Raw genomic sequence first — 19,312 nt, forward strand, 5'->3', positions numbered from 1 at the left:
CCGAGCACCTGGGTTCTAAATATTATAAAGGACGGCCTAAAAATAAAATTTATCCATCCACCCAGGCACAATTTTGTAATAACTCCTCGGAGGAAAATTCAGCAGGAACAATTAGCTCTAGAAACAGAAGTCCTTGGTCTGATTCAAAAGAATGTCTTGCGAGAAGTTCCAGTTCAAGAAATAGGAAGGGGGTTTTACTCCCCCCTCTTTCTGATACAGAAACCCGATGGTTGATTGAGAACCATAATCAACCTAAGAAAACTCAACCATTCAATAGACAATCACTCCTTTAAGATGGAGTCCATCAATACAACCACAAAGCTTCTGTTTCCTCACTGCTTCATGGCAGTAATAGACTTGAAGGAGGCATATTACCATATTCCAATACATCGCGGATACTGGAGATATTTGAGAGTGGCACTCTACATAAAAAACCAAGTGAAACATTACCAATATACAGCCCTCCCATTCGGCCTATCTACAGCTCTCAGGGTCTTCACCAAGGTGATGGCAGAGGTAATGTCATATCTCCGTTCCCAGAATGTCGTGATTGTCCCGTATTTGGACGATTTCCTTGTGATAGGGAAGACAGAGGCCGATTGCTCCCATCAGATAACGGTAGTGACATCAACTCTAATAGAGCTGGGTTGGATGATAAATGTTCCCAAATCAAAATTAGTTCCAGTAAAGGTACAGTCCTTCCTAGGATTAATACTAGATTCAGAACGTCCGCTCTGCCTCCTCCCGGAAAACAAAGTAGCCAAAATAATCAACTTGACCACTGCTGCAATACACCAATCCGAGATGACCCTAAGAAAAGCGATGTCCCTACTAGGCTCGTTAACATCTTGCATTCCAGCCGTAGGGTGGGCACAATTCCACCTGAGACAACTACAGTGGAAAGTTTTGTCAGCCCAAAGACTGTTAAAAGGGCGTTTGGAAGGAAATCTATGTCTTCCTCGGGATGTAAGAGATTCCTTAGTCTGGTGGACCATAGAGGAACATCTCACAATGGGAGTCCAGTGGCAGAATCCGGTCGAGGACATCATTACGACCGACGCAAGCGGTTTAGATTGGGGAGCTCACTTAAGATCCCATTCAGTTCAAGGAACTTGGTCCTCCCAAGAAAAGAGCTATGGCTCGAACGTAAAAGAACTATGGGCAGTAGAAAAGTCCTTGAAACATTTTCTTCCCTTCTCCAGGGCCGCCATGCTCGAATTAAGACAGACAATCGAGCAGTAGTGGCCTACATTAATCACCAAGGGGGGACGAGGTCTTGGAACCTCATGGAAGTGTCAAATTTGCTGTTTCATTGGGCAGAACAACACCTATCTTCCCTAACAGCACTACACATAAGGGGTGTAGAGAACTCACGAGCAGATTATCTGAGTCGCAGAATTCTGAGACAAGGGGAGTGGTCCCTGAATCCTGGAATATTTCAACAAATAGTACGGGCCTGGGGTACACCAGAGATAGACCTATTTGCCACCTCACACAACAAAAAACTAAAAAAGTTCTGCTCACTGAACCCAAAGGAACATCCTTACGCGGTAGATGCCCTACTAATACCGTGAAAATTCTCTCTGGCTTACGCATTTCCCCCAATAGTGATGATTCCAGCAGTAGTCTGGAAAATCAGAGAGGACCGAGCGAAAATAATACTCATCGCTCCATTCTGGCCAAGAAGACCATGGTTCTCTCTTCTAAGGCAGATGTCTTTAACAGACCCATGGATCCTGCCGGATGTGCCGGACCTGTTAACCCAGGGACCAGTAACCCACTCTCAGGTGAAGGGCTTCCATCTGGCAGCCTGGAATTTGAGAGGGCGTTACTGAGTCGCCAAGGATTCTCCCCAGGGTTAATCTCCACCCTGTTAAAAAGCAGGAAGCCTATAACATCCAGAATCTACGGTAGGACCTGGAAGAAATTTTTAGACTTCTTGGGGGGAACCGTTAGGGGATGTAGCTCCAGTGGGTCCCATCCTAGAATTTCTACAAGCAGGCTTGCAACTAGGATTAGCAACTAGCACCCTTAAGGTTCAAGTTTCAGCCTTAGGGGCCCTATATAATTGCAACCTAGCATCTAATAGGTGGGTTTCACGATTTATAAAATCCTGTGGCAGATCTAGACCGGTTATTATCCCCAAAATTCCTCCTTGGGATCTAAATCTGGTCTTAGAGGCCTTAACCAAAGATCCTTTTGAGCCTTTGCAGGACATATCACCTAAATTGCTCACCCTGAAAACAGTCCTACTAGTAGCCCTAACATCGGCCCGTAGGGTAGGTGATTTACAAGCTCTATCAATATGCCCTCCTTACACTCAGATTCTTGATGACAGGATAATCCTAAGACCAGATCCAGCGTATCTCCCCAAAGTAGTCCAAAAATTTCATAGGAGTCAGGAGATTACGTTACCATCATTTTGTAATAATCCTAATAATCTGGGGGAACAAAAGTTCCATATGTTAGATGTGAGGAGATCCATGTTACAATACATGACCATGACTAGTCAGTGGAGGAAAGATCAAACCCTATTTGTAGCCTTTCAGGGTAGTAAAAAAGGGTGTGGGGTAGCTAAAAGTACCATTGCTAGATGGATCAGAGAGGCCATTAGTCTGTCCTATTCTGCAAGTGGCACTCCGGTTCCTGACGGCATCAAGGCTCACTCCACCAGAGCTATGGCTACCTCCTGGGCAGAGAAGGCTGAGGTATTGATTGACCAAATTTGCAAGGCCGCTACCTGGTCCTCACCCTCGACTTTTTTCAAACACTACCGGCTAGAACTTTCCTCCTCTGCTGACCTAACCTTTGGTAGAAGGGTACTCCAAGCGGTGGTCCCTCCCTAAGGTTTTTCTTTCTACAAAAGTCTCTCAGGTGTGCCGTCATGGGGGAAGGGAAAACACCAAGGTTACTTACTGGTAGCCGGTTTTTCCGGAACCCATGAAGGCACCCGTATATTCCCCCCCTTTATCACCCTTTCGGTGTGCACTATTGTTTTGGGTGCTTTTAGTTAATATGATGTGGTGTTGGATTGCCATGTGTACTAACCAGGGGGGCCTCTCATGCTCTGAAACCAACTGAAGCGACCGAGAGGTACCGCCCTTTTATTTTCAGTATGGTTTCCTGTCCTGGCTGGGCGGATCCCCTCTCTCAGGTATGCCGTCATGGGTTCCGGAAAAAACGGCTACCAGTAAGTAACCTTGGTGTTTCCCGCTACTCGCGACGCTGCGGTGACTGCTTCATGCATTGCGATCTTGTGAGATGATAACATGCGGTCTTGCGAGACCGCTATGTCATCATCTCACAAGACCGCAATGCACTCTTGGGACCGGAGCGTCGCGAGGAGCATCGGTAAACGCCTCGGCTGGATCCGGGGGGACGACAGGGGTGAGTATATAACAATTTTTTATTTTAATTCTTTTTTTAACAGGGATATGATGCCCACATTGCTATATACTACGTCGGCTGTGCAATATACTGCATGGCTGTGCTATATACTACGTGGCTGTGCAATATACTACATGGGCTGTGCAATGTACTACGTGGGCTGTGCAATGTACTACGTGGGCTGTGCAATGTACTACGTGGGCTGTGCAATGTACTACGTGGGCTGTGCAATGTACTATGTGGGCTGTGCAATACACTACGTGGCAGTGCAATATACTACCTGGCTGTGTTATATACTACGTGGCTGTGCAATATACTACGTGGCTGTGTTATACACTACGTGGGCTGTGTTATACACTACGTGGGCTGTTTTATACACTATGTGGGCTGTTATATACTACGTGAGCTGTGTTATATACTACGTGGGCTGTTATAAACTATGTGGCTGTGTTATATGCTATGTGGGCTGTTATAAACTACGTGGCTGTGTTATATGCTATGTGGGCTGTTATACACTCCGTGGATTGTGCTATATACTACGTGGCTGTGCAATATACTATGTGGCTGTGCTATTTACTATGTGGGTTGTTATATACAGTGCTACGTGGCTGTGCTATATACTATATGGCCGGCCGCGAACAATCAGCGACAGGCGCAGTCCGGCCGAGAATTGGCGCGGGATTTGAACCACGCTTCGCTAATTGGTCGTGCCTGGCCGGCCGAATCCTGTGTATTCAATGTATTATTCGAAAATCTTCAAAAATAAACTACATACATATTCTAGAATACCCGATGCGTTAGAATCTAGCGTGTAATAAGAACAATGGAGATGGCAGGATTAGAGCCGATCACAGATGTGACATCTCCATCTCTCTGTGACTTTTACAATATTTGTTTCAGGGTAAAGATCTGACCCATATTACTACTACAGAAACCTATGTGAGGGGTGATGAGCAGTGTAAAGAGGAGATTCCTTCAGATAATCGCCCAGGTGAGTAGTAACCACTAGGGTTGAGCGACCTTGACCCTTTTAGAGTCGAGTCGTGTTTCGCGAAACCCGACTATCTTAGAAGTCGAGTCGAGTGGAATCGGCCGATTATCGCGAAAAGTCGGGTATCGCCCGAAACACGAAACCCAATGCAAGTCAATGGGGGAGCATAGTCGGCAGTGAGTGGAGGCCAGGAAAACACCTACACTGCCCATTTTAACGGCAAAAACATCCATTCTTGTTACAGAAGCTTGTCAATCGTAATTTACCTTATAATAACTGGAAGGCATTTGAAATTGGGGGTCATTTGGCTAAAGTTGTGGGGGGTAGGGCTGGTTCAAGTAATTAGTGGTCCCAGTAAATCTGGACCACGTCACGGCAGTGGAGCAGGGAGAGGTAAGTATTTCAACTTTGCAAGTGCTGTGATCCTGAGCAAGCAGGGGGGGCCCACTCGTTGGCATTGGCACTGGCACAGGGCCCCTCAAAGTACAGCGGTGTGTTTGCACGGCGGGGGCGCCTCCCACCGGCAGCAACACTTTTGCGTACTATGAGAGGCCCTGTGCCAGTGACGTCGCCAACTAGTATTCCTCCCCCCACCTGATGAAGGAACCTGCACTTTCATCTGCACCTTCCTCTTTGTCCCCGTGTAAGGTGGTATGGTATGCGGGAAGAGGAACCTGACTTTCAGCAGGGTCACAATCTTGCTGTGTAGCGTGCACGGGGAATTTTGCGTTATGGGTCAATGTACCAGCAGACTCATCTATCACTGGCTGGGCAATGGGCAGGATGAGGAGGAAACACAGATATAGGCCCAAAGAATAAAGTGGGCTAAATGCAGTTCAAAATTGGTAACACAGGACTAACCAGGGGGCATTGCAGTGGAGGACAACTGGAATGAGAGGCTGACACAGAGAGTAGGCCCAAATCAGTAAGTAGTCGAAATGCAGTTCAAAATTGGCAACCGTAGTAAACAGGCGGCACAGCTTTGTTCAGTGGAGGAGAACAGCAAGGAGTGGCAGACACCGATAGTAGGCCCCAACCCAACTAGTAGGCCAAATGCAGTCTAACATTAACAACTACTTAACGAGAGCCTGAAAATGGAATTTCAGGACAGGAAACCAGGAGAACAGCAAGGAGTGGCAGACACCGATAGTAGGCCCCAAACCAACTAGTACGCCAAATGCAGTTGTTCCATTTAACTACAATTTAATGAGAGCCTGAAGATAGAAGTTCAGGAAAGGCAACCTGGAGAACACCTTGGAGTGTAACACACCATCTCTCTACACCCCATACCCAATTTGTAGGCCTAATGCAGTGTAGTTTCCAACAACTACTAAACGAGAGCATGAAGATCGAAGCTCAGGAAAGGCAACCTGGAGAACACCTTGGAGTGGAACACACCATCTCTCTACACCCCATACCCAATTTGTAGGCCTAATGCAGTGTAGTTTCCAACAACTACTAAACGAGAGCATGAAGATCGAAGCAATGGAGAGGAAACCTGGGGAACACCTTGGAGTGTAACATACCATCTCTCTACACCCCATACCCAATTTGTAGGCCTAATGCAGTGTAGTTTCCAACAACTACTAAACGAGAGCATGAAGATCGAAGCAGTGGAGAGGAAACCTGGGGAACACCTTGGAGTGTAACACACCATCTCTCTACACCCCATACCCAATTTGTCGGCCTAATGCAGCGTAGTTTCCAACAACTACTAAACGAGAGCATGAAGATCGAAGCTCAGGAAAGGCAACCTGGAGAACACCTTGGAGTGGAACACACCATCTCTCTACACCCCATACCCAATTTGTAGGCCTAATGCAGTGTAGTTTCCAACAACTACTAAACGAGAGCATAAAGATCGAAGCAATGGAGAGGAAACCTGGGGAACACCTTGGAGTGTAACACACCATCTCTCTACACCCCATACCCAATTTGTAGGCCTAATGCAGTGTAGTTTCCGACAACTACTAAACGAGAGCATGAAGATCGAAGCTCAGGAAAGGCAACCTGGAGAACACCTTGGAGTGGAACACACCATCTCTCTACACCCCATACCCAATTTGTAGGCCTAATGCAGCGTAGTTTCCAACAACTACTAAACGAGAGCATTAAGATCGAAGCAATTGCGAGGAAACCTGGTGCACACCTTGGGGAGGCAGACACCGTTAGTAGGCCCTACCAAAGTTGTACCCCCAATGCAGTTTTAAAATTCCTAGAGGCTGAAAACAAGACTATTGACGCTCTGCTTTTTTCAAAGGAACACAGCTGAATTGAGTGGCGCAGACAGACACAGGTAGTAGGACTCAAACCAAAAATGTGGCTCACTGCAGCTTAAAAAAGTTACAGGGGTACACAAGCAGCAGTGCTCTGGGCAGTGGAGGACAATTTCAATAGTGGGCCGCAGACAGACTTTGTACGCCTACTATTAAAAAAAGGATGCTCTGTGCAATTAAAAATAGGTTCCAGGGGTCCACGGGCAGCAGTGGTGTGGTCAGTGGACGAGTATTGGAAGGAGGGACCGCAGACAGGCGTAGTAGGCCTAACATAACAAAATTAGGCTGTAGACACTGTAAAATTTGTTCCAGGGGTACACGGGCAGCAGTGGCGTGGTCAGCGGAGGAAAATTTGAATTAGGGACTGCAGACAGACTTTGTAGGATGTCCCCTGTGGACCATGCATCCAACACATTAACCGAGTGTGCAGTAATGGACACGTAACTTTTTGTGGACATGCCTACTGGTCCATGCGTCTCTTGTCAGGTGCACCTTTCTACTGTTTGATTGCCTGAGTGCTATGACAATGCAGACTTTTTCATGCCGGTGGAGGGCTGGGATGGCTTTTCTCGCAAAAGAAATGTCGACTGGGTAGCTTGAACCGTTGCACAGCGTAGTTCATCTGGGCTTTCTAAATATAAAACAAAGAAAAAAAGGAGGCTACATGCACTTTCAGCTGGGTTCCAGGGGTACACGGCCAGCATTGGTCTGGTCAGTGGAGAACTATTGGAAGGAAGGACCGCAGACACGCTTCGAAGGCCTAACATAATAACAGATGGCTGTAGGCAATTTTAAATTGGTTCCAGGGGAACACGGGCAGCAGTGGTGTGGTCAGTGGAGGCCTAGTGGAAGGAGTGACCGCAGACAGGCATCGAAGGCCTAAAATAATAACACATGGCTGTAGGCAATTTTAAATTGGTTCCAGGGGAACACGGGCAGCAGTGGCCTGGTCAGTGTAGTAGTAGTAGAAAGAACGGACCGCAGACAGGCATCGAAGGCCTAAAATAAAAAAATTGGGCTGGCTGTAGGCAATTTTAAATTGGTTCCAGGGGTACACGGGCAGCAGTGGTGTGGTCAGTGGAGGCCTAGTGGAAGGAGTGACCGCAGACAGGCATCGAAGGCCTAAAATAATAACACATGGCTGTAGGCAATTTTAAATTGGTTCCGTGGGTACACGGGCAGCAGTGGTGTGGTCAGTGGAGGCCTAGTGGAAGGCGTGACCGCAGACAGGCATCGAAGGCCTAAAATAATAACACATGGCTGTAGGCAAATTTAAATTGGTTCCAGGGGAACACGGGCAGCAGTGGCCTGGTCAGTGTAGTAGTAGTAGAAAGAACGGACCGCAGACAGGCATCGAAGGCCTAAAATAAAAAAATTGGACTGGCTGTAGGCAATTTTAAATTGGTTCCAGGGGTACACGGGCAGCAGTGGTGTGGTCAGTGGAGGCCTAGTGGAAGGAGTGACCGCAGACAGGCATCGAAGGCCTAAAATAATAACACATGGCTGTAGGCAATTTTAAATTGGTTCCGTGGGTACACGGGCAGCAGTGGTGTGGTCAGTGGAGGCCTAGTGGAAGGAGTGACCGCAGACAGGCATCGAAGGCCTAAAATAATAACACATGGCTGTAGGCAATTTTAAATTGGTTCCAGGGGAACACGGGCAGCAGTGGCCTGGTCAGTGTAGTAGTAGTAGAAAGAACGGACCGCAGACAGGCATCAAAGGCCTAAAATAAAAAAATTGGGCTGGCTGTAGGCAATTTTAAATTGGTTCCAGGGGTACACGGGCAGCAGTGGTGTGGTCAGTGGAGGCCTAGTGGAAGGAGTGACCGCAGACAGGCATCGAAGGCCTAAAATAATAACACATGGCTGTAGGCAAACTTAAATTGGTTCCAGGGGAACATGGGCAGCAGTGGCCTGGTCAGTGTAGTAGTAGTAGAAAGAACGGACCGCAGACAGGCATCGAAGGCATAAAATAAAAAAATTGGACTGGCTGTAGGCAATTTTAAATTGGTTCCAGGGGTACACGGGCAGAAGTGGTGTGGTCAGTGGAGGCCTAGTGGAGGAAGTGACCGCAGACAGGCTTCGAAGGCCTAACATAACAAAAATGTCAATACAATGGTATTGTCAGTGCCAGGCATTGAAGGATGTCAGCGCATAGACTAAACATTGGTGGAGCTGTGAGAGATAATTTTGCAAGTGGTAGAGCACTGTTTGAGCTGGGGGGGGGGGGGAACTGTCTTGTGGCCGGCGGTACAGGCCCAGGGCCCCACATATTACAACGGTGTGTCTGACGTTGGGTGCGCACCACCACCGCCAGAGACACTTTATTGTACTATGAGGGACCCAGTGGCAGTGCCGTCGACCAAAAGCGGGCACACCCACCTCTTCAGACAAACAGCACTCTCACGGGTGCTGGCGCCAAGTGTCGATACCACGGCCCCGTGTGGGGAGTTTGGCCATTTAGTGAGGTGTAAACATGTCGTATGCTGGACAATCAGGTGCTGAAAATTACGAGATTGGAAAAGTCATTCAGAATAGTCCACAAGCAAGACCTTTTCATAGGAAAGCTAGGTGTCAGCCGGGCAAGGTGGGGCAAAAGATTTCGAAATCCAGTTGTGGTTCATTTTAATGAAGGTTAGATCATCTACATTTTGGGTAGCCAGACGAGTCCTTTTTTCTGTTAGTATTGAACCTGCAGCACTGAATACTCTTTCTGATAGGACACTAGCTGCCGGGCAAGCAAGCTCCTGCAATGCATATTCTGCCAATTCTGGCCAGGTGTCTAATTTGGATGCCCAGTAATCAAATGGGAATGACGGTTGAGGGAGAACGTCGATAAGGGATGAAAAATAGTTTGTAACCATACTGGACAAATGTTGTCTCCTTTCACTTTGAATTGATGCTGCAGTACCTGTCCTGTCTGCGGTCATAGCAAAATCACTCCACAACCTGGTCAAAAACCCCTCTGGCCAACGCCACTTCTGATTTCTGCCCCTCTAACACCTCTGGTCTGCTGGCCCCTGCAGCTCGTGTGAGAACGATCACGGACGCTGTGTGCAGGGAATGCCAGAAGCAAACGGTCAACAAGAGTTGATTGTTTGGTTGCTAATATTAGTTCTCATGTGGCATTATATTTTGCAATTTGCCTTTATAGCGAGGATCAAGGAGGCAGGCCAACCAGTAATCGTCATCGTTCATCATTTTAGTAATGCGTGTGTCCCTTTTGAGGATACGTAAGGCATAATCCGCCATGTGGGCCAAAGTTCCAGTTCTCAAATCTGCGGTTGTGCTTGGTTGAGGGGCAGTTTCAGGCAAATCCACGTCACTTGTGTCCCTCCAAAAACCAGAACCCGGCCTTGCCGCGCCAACAATTTCCAGTGGCCCCGGAAAAGCTTCCTCATTAAAAATATAATCATCCCCATCATCCTCCTCGTCCTCCTCCTCATCTTCGCCCGCTACCTCGTCCTGTACACTGCCCTGGCCAGACAATGGCTGACTGTCATCAAGGCTTTCCTCTTCCTCAGCTGCAGACGCCTGATCCTTTATGTGCGTCAAACTTTGCATCAGCAGACGCATTAGGGGGATGCTCATGCTTATTATGGCGTTGTCTGCACTAACCAGCCGTGTGCATTCCTCAAAACACTGAAGGACTTGACTCATGTCTTGAATCTTCGACCACTGCACACCTGACAACTCCATGTCTGCCATCCTACTGCCTGCCCGTGTATGTGTATCCTCCCACAAAAACATAACAGCCCGCCTCTGTTCGCACAGTCTCTGAAGCATGTGCAGTGTTGAGTTCCACCTTGTTGCAACGTCTATGATTAGGCGATGCTGGGGAAGGTTCAAAGAACGCTGATAGGTCTGCATACGGATGGAGTGTACGGGCGAACGGCGGATATGTGAGCAAAGTCCACGCACTTTGAGGAGCAGGTCGGATAACCCCGGATAACTTTTCAGGAAGCACTGCACCACCAGGTTTAAGGTGTGAGCCAGGCAAAGAATGTGTTTCAGTTGGGAAAGGGAGATGGCAGCCATGAAATTCCTTCCGTTATCACTCACTACCTTGCCTGCTTCAAGATCTACAGTGCCCAGCCACGACTGCGTTTCTTTCTGCAAGAACTCGGACAGAACTTCCGCGGTGTGTCTGTTGTCGCCCAAACACTTCATAGCCAATACAGCCTGCTGACATTTGCCAGTAGCTGCCCCATAATGGGAGACCTGGTGTGCAACAGTGGCAGCTGCGGATGGAGTGGTTGTGCGACTGCGGTCTGTGGACGAGCTCTCGCTTCTGCAGGAGGACGAAGAGGAGGAGGAGGGGGTGCGAACGGCTACAGCCAACTGTTTCCTAGACCGTGGGCTAGGCAGAACTGTCCCAAACTTGCTGTCCCCTGTGGACCCTGCATCCACAACATTCACCCAGTGTGCCGTGATGGACACGTAACGTCCCTGGCCATGCCTACTGGTCCATGCATCTGTTGTCAGGTGCACCTTTGTGCTCACAGATTGCCTGAGTGCATGGACGATGCGCTCTTTAACATGCTGGTGGAGGGCTGGGATGGCTTTTCTGGAAAAAAAGTGTCAACTGGGTAGCTCGTAGCGTGGTACAGCGTAGTCCATCAGGGCTTTGAAAGCTTCGCTTTCAACTAACCGGTAGGGCATCATCTCTAACGAGATTAGTCTAGCTATGTGGGCGTTCAAACCCTGTGTACGCGGATGCGAGGCTAAGTACTTCCTTTTTCTAACCATAGTCTCATGTAGGGTGAGCTGGACTGGAGAGCTGGAGATCGTGGAACTAGCGGGGGTGCCGGTGGACATGGCAGACTGAGAGACGGTGGGAGATGGTATTGTTGCCGCCGGTGCCCTAGATGCAGTGTTTCCTACTACGAAACTGGTGATTCCCTGACCCTGACTGCTTTGGCCTGGCAAAGAAACCTGCACAGATACTGCAGGTGGTGCGTAAAATGGTGGCCCTACACTGCCGGAAGGGATGTTGCGTTGATGACTAGCTTCATTGGCCGAGGGTGCTACAACCTTAAGGGACGTTTGGTAGTTAGTCCAAGCTTGCAAATGCATGGTGGTTAAATGTCTATGCATGCAACTTGTATTGAGACTTTTCAGATTCTGCCCTCTGCTTAAGGTAGTTGAACATTTTTGACAGATGACTTTGCGCTGATCAATTGGATGTTGTTTAAAAAAATGCCAGACTGCACTCTTTCTTGCATCGGAGACCTTTTCAGGCATTGCAGACTGAGCTTTAACCGGATGGCCACGCTGTCCTCCAACAGGTTTTGGCTTTGCCACGCGTTTTGGGCAAGATACGGGCCCGGCAGATGGAACCTGTTGCGATGTTGATGCCTGCTGCGGCCCCTCCTCCTCCGCTTCAGAACTGCTGCCGCCTGCACCCTGTTCCCCCAATGGCTGCCAATCGGGGTCAAGAACTGGGTCATCTATTACCTCTTCTTGTAGCTCGTGTGCAATTTCGTCTGTGTCACCGTGTCGGTCGGTGGTATAGCGTTCGTGATGGGGCAACATAGTCTCATCAGGGTCTGATTCTTGATCATTACCCTGCGAGGGCAATGTTGTGGTCTGAGTCAAAGGACCAGCATAGTAGTCTGGCTGTGGCTGTGCATCAGTGCACTCCATGTCAGATTCAACTTGTAATGGGCATGGACTGTTAACTGCTTCACTTTCTAAGCCAGGGACGGTATGTGTAAAGAGCTCCATGGAGTAACCCGTTGTGTCCCCTGCTGCATTCTTCTCTGTTGTTGTTTTTGCTGAAGAGGACAAGGAAGCGACTTGTCCCTGACCGTGAACATCCACTAACGACGCGCTGCTTTTACATTTACCAGTTTCACGAGAGGAGGCAAAAGAGCTAGAGGCTGAGTCAGCAAGATAAGCCAAAACTTGCTCTTGCTGCTCCGGCTGTAAAAGCGGTTTTCCTACTCCCAGAAAAGGGAGCGTTCGAGGCCTTGTGTAGCCAGACGACGAACCTGGCTCCACAGCTCCAGATTTAGGTGCAATATTTTTTTTCCCACGACCACCTGATGCTCCACCACTACCACTACCCTCATTACCAGCTGACAATGAACGCCCCCGGCCACGACCTCTTCCACCAGACTTCCTCATTGTTTTAAAAACGTAACCAAACTAACGGTATTTGTTGCTGTCACACAACTTACACGGTGAGCTATAACTTCAGTATGATTTAGCTACCCCTTTACAGGTGGGTGAGACCACAACGAAAATCAGGCACAATGTTACACACTCTGTTGTTGGTGGCAACAAATGAGAGAGATGCCACACACGCAGGACTGTCACTGAAGCACAAATGTAAATATTAATCTCCCACTGATTTGATTTTTTTTTTTTTTTTTCAGGGAGACTTTAGGAAAAAAAAATAATAGAATAAAATGATTTTTTCAGGAAGAATTTAGAAACCAAATAAAATAAAATGATTTTTTCAGGGAGAATTTAGAAAACAAATAAAACAAAAAATAGGCTTTCTATGGCCCACTGAGTGAGAGATGACGCACACAGGAGTCAGGAGTGGCACACAAGCCCAGAGGCCAATATTTATCTCCCACTGATTGATTTAGTGATTTTTTTCAGGTTGATTTTGGAACCCAAATCAAGCAAAAAAATAAATAGGCTTTCTATGGCCCACAATTGGAGAGAGAGAGAGAGAGAGAGAGATGGCACACCCAGGAGTCAAGACTGGCACACAAGCAGAAAGGGCAATATTAATCTCCCACTGATTTGTTTTTTTTGGTTTTTTTTCAGGGAGACTTTAGAAAAAAAAATAAATAAAAAAGAATGATTTTTTCAGGAAGAATTTAGAAACCAAATAAAATAAAATGATTTTTTTCAGGGAGAATTTAGAAAACAAATAAAACAAAAAATAGGCTTTCTATGGCCCACTGAGTGAGAGATGACGCACACAGGAGTCAGGAGTGGCACACAAGCCCAGAGGCCAATATTTATCTCCCACTGATTGATTTAGTGATTTTTTCAGGTAGATTTTGGAACAAAAATCAAGCAAAAAAATAAATAGGCTTTCTATGGCCCACAATTGGAGAGAGAGAGAGAGAGAGAGAGATGGCACACCCAGGAGTCAAGACTGGCACACAAGCAGAAAGGGCAATATTAATCTCCCACTGATTTGATTTTTTTTTTTTTTTTTTTTTTTCAGGGAGACTTTAGAAAAAAAAAATAATAAAAAAGAATGATTTTTTCAGGAAGAATTTAGAAACCAAATAAAATAAAATGATTTTTTTCAGGGAGAATTTAGAAAACAAATAAAACAAAAAATAGGCTTTCTATGGCCCACTGAGTGAGAGATGACGCACACAGGAGTCAGGAGTGGCACACAAGCCCAGAGGCCAATATTTATCTCCCACTGATTGATTTAGTGATTTTTTCAGGTAGATTTTGGAACCCAAATCAAGCAAAAAAATAAATAGGCTTTCTATGGCCCACAATTGGAGAGAGAGAGAGAGAGATGGCACACCCAGGAGTCAAGACTGGCACACAAGCAGAAAGGGCAATATTAATCTCCCACTGATTGATTTAGTGATTTTTTCAGGTAGATTTTGGAACCCAAATCAAGCAAAAAAATAAATAGGCTTTCTATGGCCCACAATTGGAGAGAGAGAGAGAGATGGCACACCCAGGAGTCAAGACTGGCACACAAGCAGAAAGGGCAATATTAATCTCCCACTGATTTGATTTTTTTTTTATTTCAGGGAGACTTTAGGAAAAAAAAATAATAGAATAAAATGATTTTTTCAGGAAGAATTTAGAAACCAAATAAAATAAAATGATTTTTTCAGGGAGAATTTAGAAAACAAATAAAACAAAAAATAGGCTTTCTATGGCCCACTGAGTGAGAGATGACGCACACAGGAGTCAGGAGTGGCACACAAGCCCAGAGGCCAATATTTATCTCCCACTGATTGATTTAGTGATTTTTTCAGGTTGATTTTGGAACCCAAATCAAGCAAAAAAATAAATAGGCTTTCTATGGCCCACAATTGGAGAGAGAGAGAGAGAGAGAGAGATGGCACACCCAGGAGTCAAGACTGGCACACAAGCAGAAAGGGCAATATTAATCTCCCACTGATTTGTTTTTTTTGTTTTTTTTTCAGGGAGACTTTAGAAAAAAAAATAAATAAAAAAGAATGATTTTTTCAGGAAGAATTTAGAAACCAAATAAAATAAAATGATTTTTTTCAGGGAGAATTTAGAAAACAAATAAAACAAAAAATAGGCTTTCTATGGCCCACTGAGTGAGAGATGACGCACACAGGAGTCAGGAGTGGCACACAAGCCCAGAGGCCAATATTTATCTCCCACTGATTGATTTAGTGATTTTTTCAGGTAGATTTTGGAACAAAAATCAAGCAAAAAAATAAATAGGCTTTCTATGGCCCACAATTGGAGAGAGAGAGAGAGAGAGAGATGGCACACCCAGGAGTCAAGACTGGCACACAAGCAGAAAGGGCAATATTAATCTCCCACTGATTTGATTTTTTTTTTTTTTTTTTTTTTCAGGGAGACTTTAGAAAAAAAAAATAATAAAAAAGAATGATTTTTTCAGGAAGAATTTAGAAACCAAATAAAATAAAATGATTTTTTTCAGGGAGAATTTAGAAAACAAATAAAACAAAAAATAGGCTTTCTATGGCCCACTGAGTGAGAGATGACGCACACAGGAGTCAGGAGTGGCACACAAGCCCAGAGGCCAATATTTATCTCCCACTGATTGATTTAGTGATTTTTTCAGGTAGATTTTGGAACCCAAATCAAGCAAAAAAATAAATAGGCTTTCTATGGCCCACAATTGGAGAGAGAGAGAGAGAGATGGCACACCCAGGAGTCAAGACTGGCACACAAGCAGAAAGGGCAATATTAATCTCCCACTGATTGATTTAGTGATTTTTTCAGGTAGATTTTGGAACCCAAATCAAGCAAAAAAATAAATAGGCTTTCTATGGCCCACAATTGGAGAGAGAGAGAGAGATGGCACACCCAGGAGTCAAGACTGGCACACAAGCAGAAAGGGCAATATTAATCTCCCACTGATTTGATTTTTTTTTTATTTCAGGGAGACTTTAGGAAAAAAAAATAATAGAATAAAATGATTTTTTCAGGAAGAATTTAGAAACCAAATAAAATAAAATGATTTTTTCAGGGAGAATTTAGAAAACAAATAAAACAAAAAATAGGCTTTCTATGGCCCACTGAGTGAGAGATGACGCACACAGGAGTCAGGAGTGGCACACAAGCCCAGAGGCCAATATTTATCTCCCACTGATTGATTTAGTGATTTTTTCAGGTTGATTTTGGAACCCAAATCAAGCAAAAAAATAAATAGGCTTTCTATGGCCCACAATTGGAGAGAGAGAGAGAGAGAGAGAGAGAGAGAGAGATGGCACACCCAGGAGTCAAGACTGGCACACAAGCAGAAAGGGCAATATTAATCTCCCACTGATTTGTTTTTTTTGTTTTTTTTTCAGGGAGACTTTAGAAAAAAAAATAAATAAAAAAGAATGATTTTTTCAGGAAGAATTTAGAAACCAAATAAAATAAAATGATTTTTTTCAGGGAGAATTTAGAAAACAAATAAAACAAAAAATAGGCTTTCTATGGCCCACTGAGTGAGAGATGACGCACACAGGAGTCAGGAGTGGCACACAAGCCCAGAGGCCAATATTTATCTCCCACTGATTGATTTAGTGATTTTTTCAGGTAGATTTTGGAACAAAAATCAAGCAAAAAAATAAATAGGCTTTCTATGGCCCACAATTGGAGAGAGAGAGAGAGAGAGATGGCACACCCAGGAGTCAAGACTGGCACACAAGCAGAAAGGGCAATATTAATCTCCCACTGATTTGATTTTTTTTTTTTTTTTTTTTTCAGGGAGACTTTAGAAAAAAAAAATAATAAAAAAGAATGATTTTTTCAGGAAGAATTTAGAAACCAAATAAAATAAAATGATTTTTTTCAGGGAGAATTTAGAAAACAAATAAAACAAAAAATAGGCTTTCTATGGCCCACTGAGTGAGAGATGACGCACACAGGAGTCAGGAGTGGCACACAAGCCCAGAGGCCAATATTTATCTCCCACTGATTGATTTAGTGATTTTTTCAGGTAGATTTTGGAACCCAAATCAAGCAAAAAAATAAATAGGCTTTCTATGGCCCACAATTGGAGAGAGAGAGAGAGAGATGGCACACCCAGGAGTCAAGACTGGCACACAAGCAGAAAGGGCAATATTAATCTCCCACTGATTTGATTTTTTTTTTTTTTTCAGGGAGACTTTAGAAAAAAAAATAATAAAAAAGAATGATTTTTTCAGGAAGAATTTAGAAACCAAACAAAATAAAATGATTTTTTTCAGGGAGAATTTAGAAAACAAATAAAACAAAAAATAGGCTTTCTATGGCCCACTGAGTGAGAGATGACGCACACAGGAGTCAGGAGTGGCACACAAGCCCAGAGGCCAATATTTATCTCCCACTGATTGATTTAGTGATTTTTTCAGGTAGATTTTGGAACCCAAATCAAGCAAAAAAATAAATAGGCTTTCTATGGCCCACTATTTGTGAGAGAGATGGCACGCTCAGGACTGGCACACAAGCCCAGAGGCCAATATTAATCTCCCACTTTTTTTTTTTTTTTCAGGGAGAATTTATAAACCCAATAAAAAAATAATAAATAGGCTTTCTATGGCCCACTATCTGAGAGAGAGAGATGGCACGCTTAGGACTGGCACACAAGCCCAAAGGCCAATATTAATCTCCCTTTTTTTTTACAGGGAGAATTTATAAAACAAAAAAAAAAAAAATAAATAGGCTTTCTATGGCCCACTATTTGTGAGAGAGATGGCACGCTCAGGACTGGCACACAAGCCCAGAGGCCAATATTAATCTCCCACTTTTTTTTTTTTTTTCCAGGGAAAATTTATAAACCCAATAAAAAAAATAATAAATAGGCTTTCTATGGCCCACTATCTGAGAGACAGAGATGGCACGCTTAGGACTGGCACACAAGCCCAAAGGCCAATATTAATCTCCATTTTTTTTACAGGGAGAATTTATAAAACCAAAAAAAATAAATAAATAGGCTTTCTATGGCCCACTATTTGTGAGAGAGATGGCACGCTTAGGACTGGCACACAAGCCCAAAGGCCAATATTAATCTACCACTGATTGATTTATTGATTTTTTCAGGTAGAATTTAGAACCCAAATAAAGCAAAAAAAAAAATAGGCTTTCTATGGCCCACTGAGTGAGTGATGATGCACACAGGAGTCAGGAGTGGCACACAAGCCCTGAGGCCAATATTTTTCTCCCACTGATTGATGTAGTGATTTTTTTCAGGTACATTTTATAACCCAAATCAAGCAAAAAAAATAAATAGGCTTTCTATGGCCCACTGAGTGAGAGATGGCACACACAGGAGTCAGGAGTGGCACACAAGCCCTGAGGCCAATATTTTTCTCCCACTGATTGATGTAGTGATTTTTTCAGGTAGATTTTATAACCCAAATCAAGCAAAAAAATAAATAGGCTTTCTATGGCCCACTGAGTGAGAGATGGCACACACAGGGATGGCACTCTAGCAGAAATGCCAATCTTAATCTCCCACAAAAAAAAAAAAAAAACAGGGACTGTCCTACAATTACGATCTCCCTGCAGTAATTTCAGCCAGGTATGGCAGGCAGCAATAAGGAGTGGACTGATGCACAAATTAAATAAAAAGTGTGGACAAACAAAAAAGATAGCTGTGCAGAAAGGAAGGAACAAGAGGATTTGTGCTTTGAAAAAAGCAGTTGGTTTGCACAGCGGCGTACACACAGCAATGCAGCTATCAGGGAGCCTTCTAGGGCAGCTCAATGAGCTACAGCGCTGAGGAAAAAAAAAATGTAGCTTCCACTGTCCCTGCACACCGAAGGTGGTGTTGGGCAGTGGAAATCGCTACAGCACAAGCGGTTTGGTGGTTAATGGACCCTGCCTAACGCTATCCCTGCTTCTGAAGAAGCGGCAGCAACCTCTCCCTAAGCTCAGATCAGCAGCAGTAAGATGGCGGTCGGCGGGAACGCCCCTTTATAGCCCCTGTGACGCCGCAGACAGCAAGCCAATCACTGCAATGCCCTTCTCTAAGATGGTGTGGACCAGGACCTATGTCATCACGCTGCCCACACTCTGCGTTTACCTTCATTGGCTGAGAAATGGCGCTTTTCGCGTCATTGAAACGTGACTTTGGCGCGAAAGTCGCGTACCGCATGGCCGACCCCGCACAGGGGTCGGATCGGGTTTCATGAAACCCGACTTTGCCAAAAGTCGGCGACTTTTGAAAATGAACGACCCGTTTCGCTCAACCCTAGTAACCACTAGATGCAGAGAAGATACAGAGTCTCCTCAGTCACTGGTTGGTACTACTATGTGTTAATTGTTGTGAGCTCTGTGGTCTTTTAGGTTTTTCAGCTTTCGATTCATCATTTTTGCCAAAATTCTGTGAATAAGTATAACGGAAGATATTATATTGTTTTATACAATAAAATATGGATAGCAAAATACAGATGAAATTTTTCTGTAAAGAACATGTAGCAGATTAGTCCACCTGAACTAGCCATTTTTTTCATTATTTTCTA

At 44.9% G+C, this 19,312-nt stretch overlaps 1 protein-coding gene across 2 annotated transcripts in view; it reads left to right on the forward strand.

Annotated features, from left to right (window-relative positions):
* Positions 1 to 19,312, forward strand: part of LOC138663937 (zinc finger protein ZFP2-like) — a 34,548-nt gene that overhangs the window by 7,544 nt on the left and 7,692 nt on the right. For both annotated transcript variants that reach the window (XM_069750308.1, XM_069750309.1), the window contains one exon: positions 4,288 to 4,378. In XM_069750308.1, the coding sequence (XP_069606409.1) occupies positions 4,288 to 4,378 (91 nt within the window). The remainder of the gene's footprint in view (positions 1 to 4,287; positions 4,379 to 19,312) is intronic.

The sequence above is a fragment of the Ranitomeya imitator genome, chromosome 2 (assembly GCF_032444005.1).
Source record: "Ranitomeya imitator isolate aRanImi1 chromosome 2, aRanImi1.pri, whole genome shotgun sequence".
NCBI classification, from domain to species: Eukaryota; Metazoa; Chordata; class Amphibia; order Anura; family Dendrobatidae; genus Ranitomeya; species Ranitomeya imitator.